The sequence below is a fragment of the Sorghum bicolor genome, chromosome 1, assembly GCF_000003195.3.
Source record: "Sorghum bicolor cultivar BTx623 chromosome 1, Sorghum_bicolor_NCBIv3, whole genome shotgun sequence".
NCBI classification, from domain to species: Eukaryota; Viridiplantae; Streptophyta; class Magnoliopsida; order Poales; family Poaceae; genus Sorghum; species Sorghum bicolor.
Window position 1 is genome coordinate 13,074,805 of NC_012870.2, and position 6,867 is coordinate 13,081,671.

General features: G+C 44.1%; 1 protein-coding gene across 1 annotated transcript; it reads left to right on the forward strand.

The window, feature by feature from the left end:
• On the forward strand, positions 1-1,847 carry LOC8062233 (leucine-rich repeat extensin-like protein 6). The gene has a single exon (XM_002464151.2). The coding sequence runs from the start codon at positions 133-135 to the stop codon at positions 1,393-1,395; it is 1,263 nt and encodes a 420-aa protein (XP_002464196.2). The 5' UTR covers positions 1-132; the 3' UTR covers positions 1,396-1,847.

The window sequence follows — 6,867 nt, forward strand, 5'->3', positions numbered from 1 at the left end:
TCAACAAAAAAAGAAGAGCATGCATGATTATATGTCAACATCCATGACCAAGCATAAACACTTCTCTAGCTCGATCGGTTGCTCCCTCCAACTCGCCACCACAATCCAATATATATATATGTACAAACACATATGAAAACTCCAAGACACCACAGTACTTCACACATTCTCTTTCTATCTGTGCCTCTCCAATCAAACACCAAATTCATTCCTATCAAAATGGCACCTCTGTCAGGGCCAACAAGCAAGACTAGGAAGAGCGCTCTCCGACACGTCCTCCTCCTCTGCCTCCTCCTTCCATGTATCTCCCAACCACTCCCGGCTCCTTCCCCATCTCCAACGGCGGCGGCGCCTCCGGCGGCGACGCTTCACCTCTCGCCGTTCAACGACCGCCTCGACGCGGCGTACGTCGCGCTGCAGGCGTGGAAGCACGCCATCATCGAGGACCCCAAGAACCTGACCGCCGACTGGTGCGGGCCCTTCGTGTGCAACTACACCGGCGTCTTCTGCACGGCGGCGCTGGACGACCCGCACATCCTCACCGTCGCCGGCATCGACCTCAACCACGGCCGCATCGCCGGTTTCCTCCCGGACCACATCGGCCTCCTCGCCGACGTCGCGCTCATCCACCTCAACTCCAACCGCTTCCACGGCACGCTGCCGCCGTCCATGCAGCACATGCGCCTCCTCTACGAGCTGGACATCAGCAACAACCTCTTCTCCGGCGGGTTCCCGTCGTTCCTCACCTCGCTGCCGTCGCTCAAGTACCTGGACCTGCGCTTCAACAAATTCGACGGGGAGCTTCCGGACGCCGTGTTCGGGCGGCAGCTCAGCCTTGACGCCCTGTTCGCCAACAACAACCGCTTCAACGTGACCCTGTCGTCGAAGAGCCTGACCAACTCCACGGCGTCGGTCATCGTGCTCGCCAACACCGAGCTCGCCGGCTGCCTGCCGCCGAGCATCGGCGACATGGCCGACACGCTGGTGGAGCTCATCCTCCTCAACACCAGCATCAGCTCCTGCATCCCGCCGGAGATCGGCAAGCTCAAGAAGCTCAGGGTGCTGGACCTCAGCCGCAACGAGCTCGCCGGGGAGCTGCCGGAGAGCGTCGGGGACATGGAGAGCCTGGAGGTGCTCAACGTGGGGTACAACCAGCTGTCCGGCGTGGTGCCGGAGAGCATCTGCCTGCTGCCGAAGCTCAAGAACCTGACCGTCGCCGGCAACTACTTCTGCGGCGAGCCGGTGTCATGCCTCCACATCCCCGTGCGCGACGACCGGATGAACTGCATCCCCGAGTGGCCACACCAGCGCACGCACGAGGAGTGCATCGCCTTCGAGCACCGCCCGCCGGTGCACTGCGGCGCCGACGGCTGCATTGTTCATCACCCGCTGTGAAGGTGAAGCTCTAGCATACGCATCGCATGCATGCATGGGCATGGCCATGCATACATCATGCATGCATGATCAGTCGTAGGCTGCTCTCGTAGCCGGTAGAGGCCGCGAAGCTAAATGCAATGCATATGTGGGTTCTACAAATGGTGATGGTGTTGCTGCAACTAAAAAAAGGGTACGTTTGCTAAAGGCAAAGTTATTTTTTTGGATTATAAATTCGCGTGAGTTTGATTTGTGTCGTCGGTGCCAAAAACAACCGTGTATTTGGTAGCGAGAAGGACTGCGAGTGGGTGTATTAGGTTTTTCGCCTTTGCTCTTTTTTCTTGTAGCTTTTGTTACCTGCACATAAAGGCATACATACTGCTAATATAAACCCTACAAGAATGTGACATGTATGTAATATATGCCTCAAATAAGAATTTAAATAAGGGGGTCAGAAAGCCTTCATTCTTTTTGTTCGAGAACGTGTTCGGTTGACACGTGTTTTATTAAGAGGAATATGAATTGTTTACGGCATGGGCACCGACGACAACAGGAGCGGTGTAAAGCACTAGATATATATTATTAGTGGCACACACAGTACATGTTTTGTATAGTTATTTGTACATATGGTTACTAAAAACAAGGATTTACTGTTTATTTAAATTCTGTATATATAAATAAACACAATGTATAACACGACATCAACATGCCTAACTGGACGTATATATGGACAGTTAGTTCAGCAAATTGGAGGGAGTATTTGGTAGTACAAGGATTATAATAACCAAAACAAGATGCAAAGAATGAGGGGGGGAAAATTCTCTGCATATCGTGATGCAGAAAATCTCTCATGCAACACTGGTTGTGTATCGTCTGATTTTGATCCATTGGTTGCCATGACACATGGTTGCGCAAGCCGCCCGCATGGTTGAGGCTGCCGTGATTTTTCAGCGGAGGATAGCGCTCCAAGTCAGGAACACGTGGACGCAGCAAAACAATGTTTTACAAGGGGCCGGGGGTTTACATCTTGCATGCATTGGATTTTTTCCAGAATGAAGGCTTTCGTGCACGGTCACCGCCAACAATTATTGTCCTCTAAATCTACATGCATACAAAACCTGCCAAAACTTGTGAAAATTTATAGGTAACATATACATTACTCTAGTCAAGAACCGTTAGCATGATGCGTTCCGTACGTAATTCAGAACCTAAAGAACTTCCATGAAAAATAGCTTCATAACTACTTGAGCTAGTGCATACGCACTTAATAAGTGTTTCTTAATATTATTATTAGCTCGCATATGTGTCAGTTTCTTAACATTAACTCCCTTGTTCATAAAAGAACATATATATCTTGACATTATTGACTCAAACTCTAGTACGCTACCTGATCTGATTGTGTAATGCTCAAACTACCACATGATCTATCTCCATCAAATCTTTGGTCACTTTTGATATGTATGGCTCAACTAGAAAAGTTAAAAGAAGAGAAGAAATGGAGGATGCACATATATAATAGCCCTAGCTAGCTTTGAAAAGACCCTCATAAGCCACAGAAAATGGCTGGCTCTTTAAATATTTTTAGTTCCATACTCCGAAGAGTTGTTATTTGTTCTCTCACCAAAGTTATCACACTTGGGGTCAGACACTGATGCTAGGCATATCTTTGCGATCCGGATGCGCCTGCCCCCAGGCGAGACCACCGACCAAACAAGCCCTAGACACCACCTCTTGATGTATATACATATGTTTTCAATATTTCCCATAGCACAAAATGAATTATGCCTTTAATTCTTCAACTGATGTTCTCATTAATCATTTTTCTCTAATTATTGCATCGACTTCTACTTCAACCAAATTTATGTTTTTTGTATGTCTTCTTTTTTGTTACTTATATGATTGTTTCTTGCCCACATAGATTAATGAGTCATGTATGATTAATTTGACATAATGGTCATTTTGATCATACCATGTGTGATTAATTCTTCCTTCAAGTTAAAAATGTCAGTATTTTTGTGCTAAAATGGGCATATGTTTACGTGCTCAATGCATCATTCTGAAACTTTGGTGTTCATTTGGTTGTACTGATGGATTTTGGCGCGCGTTCAGTTTGTCAAAAATCCATGACAAATGAACTAGATCGGAGTTTGTTCTTTTTATGGTTCAGAATTGGAGTTTTAGAACTGCATTTGTCTCAAGATATATGCTCTATATGAGCAAAAGAATTAGTGACAAAGGAACATTAACATCCTAAGATTCTTGTGCCACCTCAGGTTGTCCAATTGTATATTATGACCCACATTTTGTGGTATGAATATTGGACAGTACATATGTATATAGTGTGTGCCTTTTGCTTCACCAACCGACTGATATGATCCAAGGTCAAAATTATTTCTCTCTCTACCCTTCTTTATTTTGTCATAACGCACAGCATGATGGTGACAATTAATATCCTAAAGTCAATTTTGTAAACTCGGGACAACCTTTTATGCCATATTTCAATTATTAAAATTTGACCAAGAATAGTGTGTAAAGTTGATTATTACATGATGAAGATCCCAAAATATAATGGAGCCAGAAAGGCGAACCAATGATGATGAGTTGCACTTAAAGAGTGATTTGTTACTATGAAGCTTCGATCATATATTTTGTAGCCATAGGTGTGGGGTCACATGTTCCACACACAAAAAAGGTGTGGGGTCACATAATTCGTTGATAATGACGCGTTACCTCTTAAATAATCTAGGCATGCAAGTCGTTTTCTTTGGCAGTAAATGACACAAGCGTCAACTGATTAGCCGTTCAAGAGAAAGAAAGGGTGGGAAATGACTGCATGAGAAAAGCAATGGAGTTGGAGAGAAGGTAACCGTAGCGTCAATATTATCTCCGAGCTAGCTAGAGAGCTTGTCATATTCGTTCTTTCTTGGTGAAGCATGCATGCATGTGGCCTGTCTTGTTTTCTCTCCCAACTGAGACCTCTGATGGCCAGGGCCTACGGCACAGAATATTTGTAAAAATATATACTATATAAATCTATACCTATCTATAAAGAGCCAAAATTTTAGTCTGCCTATAGATTTCTTCTGCCACCAGTCCGCCAGGCCTCGATGGTGAAGATCGGATAAAAAATTACTTCGGAGTTCGGACGCAACATAGACATGAAAGAAATCCCCTCTTCCAAATCAGACACGAAATCACTTCAAAATCAGACACAATATCAAATGCAGCCAATTCAATCGAAGTCCAAATCTAAATCAAACCTATACCTAATCTATATCTATACCTAAAGAGGCAAAATTTCAGCCAAAATTTTCGTATGGACTAATTTTCGTCTGGTCTCTCCCCTAGATCGACAGACTCCGACTCGCTCACGTCTCATATCCCACATAGAATAGAAATCCAAATCAGACCACCTCTCCTCCTCCCGGGCGCACAGGATCTTAGAATCCCGACAAATAACCGCATCCACAATGAGGATCCCAGAATCGCGCCAAACGGCGATGCGATTGACATAACCGACCACAGAACACTACCAAATCCCAAAATTCCAGCAATTACATACCCGACAGAGATCCCTATCCCCACTGTAGGATAAAAGAACTGTTCAAATCGACAATCCAAAAGTGTACAAAATACTAACAAACTAATCTTGCAACAACACCAAACAAGATTAAAGTTTACAGACAGATTCCAACAATCCAACTCACACCTCTGTAGGTGGCCAAAATTTAATGCGGATCTCACAAATCACAAGTGACAAAATCATTGATTGTTTAGCACCTTGACGTTGCCTTCCTGGAGAGTGCAGGCCGAGCGAAGATAGAGCAGAGAGGATTAGCGTCTCTAGACTGAGCAGAGAGAGAGAGAGAGTAGAGAAAGCCAGTGCAGTTTCCCTGGCCAAGATCGAGTATTACTGCAGCTATCACGACGAACAGCGGGCGCAAGTCCTTTTCGTGGCGTGCTTGGCGATGGCGATGATGACCGGAGATAGGAGCGAGGTTGGATGCGGGATTGAGAAGCCTGAAGCGAGCCTACAGCCTACGCGAGCAGTGAGCGGGCATTGGTAGGAGGTGCTGCCGCACTAGGCACAACACTCACGCGGCGGCTGCGGAAGAGACGAAGAGGCGGCCGAATGAGGATGTTGTAAATTAGGGTTAGAAAATTTCAATATATACTCTACACGCTGATGGCTAAGATGGGCCGACTTGTGCTAATTTCTGGTCTGCCAAGCTTCCTTCTTTAGTTCGAAAAATTTTTAGAACCGTAGCACTTTCATTTGTATTTGATAAATATTGTCCAATCATAGATTAACTAAGCTTAAAAGATTCGTCTCGTCAATTCCGACCAAACTGTGCAATTAGTTTTTATTTTCATCTATATTTAATACTTCATGCATGCGTTTAAAGATTTGATGTGACGGAGAATCTGAAAAATTTTGCAAAATTTTTTGAAAACTAAACAAAGCCTAGCATGGCGGTGATGCAGGGAATGGGTACCGGGGGACACATCTGTCAGACCTGACGGGGATTTATCTTTCCCCGTTTTCTTTCCCGTGGAAGCTAAATCTTCATATTTTTATCCTTTAATAGGAGAATTCTCCGCGGAGAATCGGGGATTGGGTCCCCGTTGTCATCTTTAGAACTACTCTTTGACCCAGGGTGTCAGCAGATGAGTGGTTTTTGGAATGGTTCTGGTTGTGGCTGTAGAGGAATTTGAAGATGTGAGTACATTTCACTTTAGTCAAAATCGTATAAGTGACAAGTAAAAAAACTATGTGTTCCCGTAGCAACGCACGAGCATTTTTGCTAGTTATCCTAAATCTCGAACATATGTTGTGTGTCTTGCGATATATACCATCACTGAAAAGTAAGCGATTGAGCCAAGGCAACAACAACAAAAGAACATTGTTAATTCATTCAAAGAGACGTGCATGCAAGATATTAGGATTGTTTATGTTCGAAACATCATCTGTAGCAGTGTACATGCCAGATATCAGTATTGTTCAAACACAGATATATGTTGGGTTTAAGGGCTAATCGATCAATCCCGTCCTTCAATCTGTGTTGGAGATCACCATCATGATGGATCCTACTGATCTTTATTTACTCTTTAGTAGTTTTGGTTGAGGTGGTTGGATAATGTATAAGCATTTTGGTAGGCAATCTCTTTCTTCCCCCAAGTGGCGGTGGACACCACCATATATCCGGATGTACTATCGATAGTGTTAGTTTTGAACAAAGTTCTATTGTGAGGAAGATTATTGGATCCACATTTTGTTGGAGAAGGATTCAAATTTAGTGGAACCTTGAAATAAATACTACCTCCGTCCCCCCAAAGAAATCTTTATATGGTTTAGGATTCCAATTTGTCCCTAAAAACTTATACTATGTTGGGTCCATATCAACTTGAGATTGTGATTTGTATGCACATTCTTTTTAATTAGCAGATTATTCCTTAATTAGCTTGGATCACATTTAATAAATAGGGATACAT

Coding starts and splice junctions, on each gene's coding strand:
- LOC8062233 (XM_002464151.2), top strand. CDS start 133: ATGAAAACTCCAAGACACCACAGTACTTCACACATTCTCTTTCTATCT.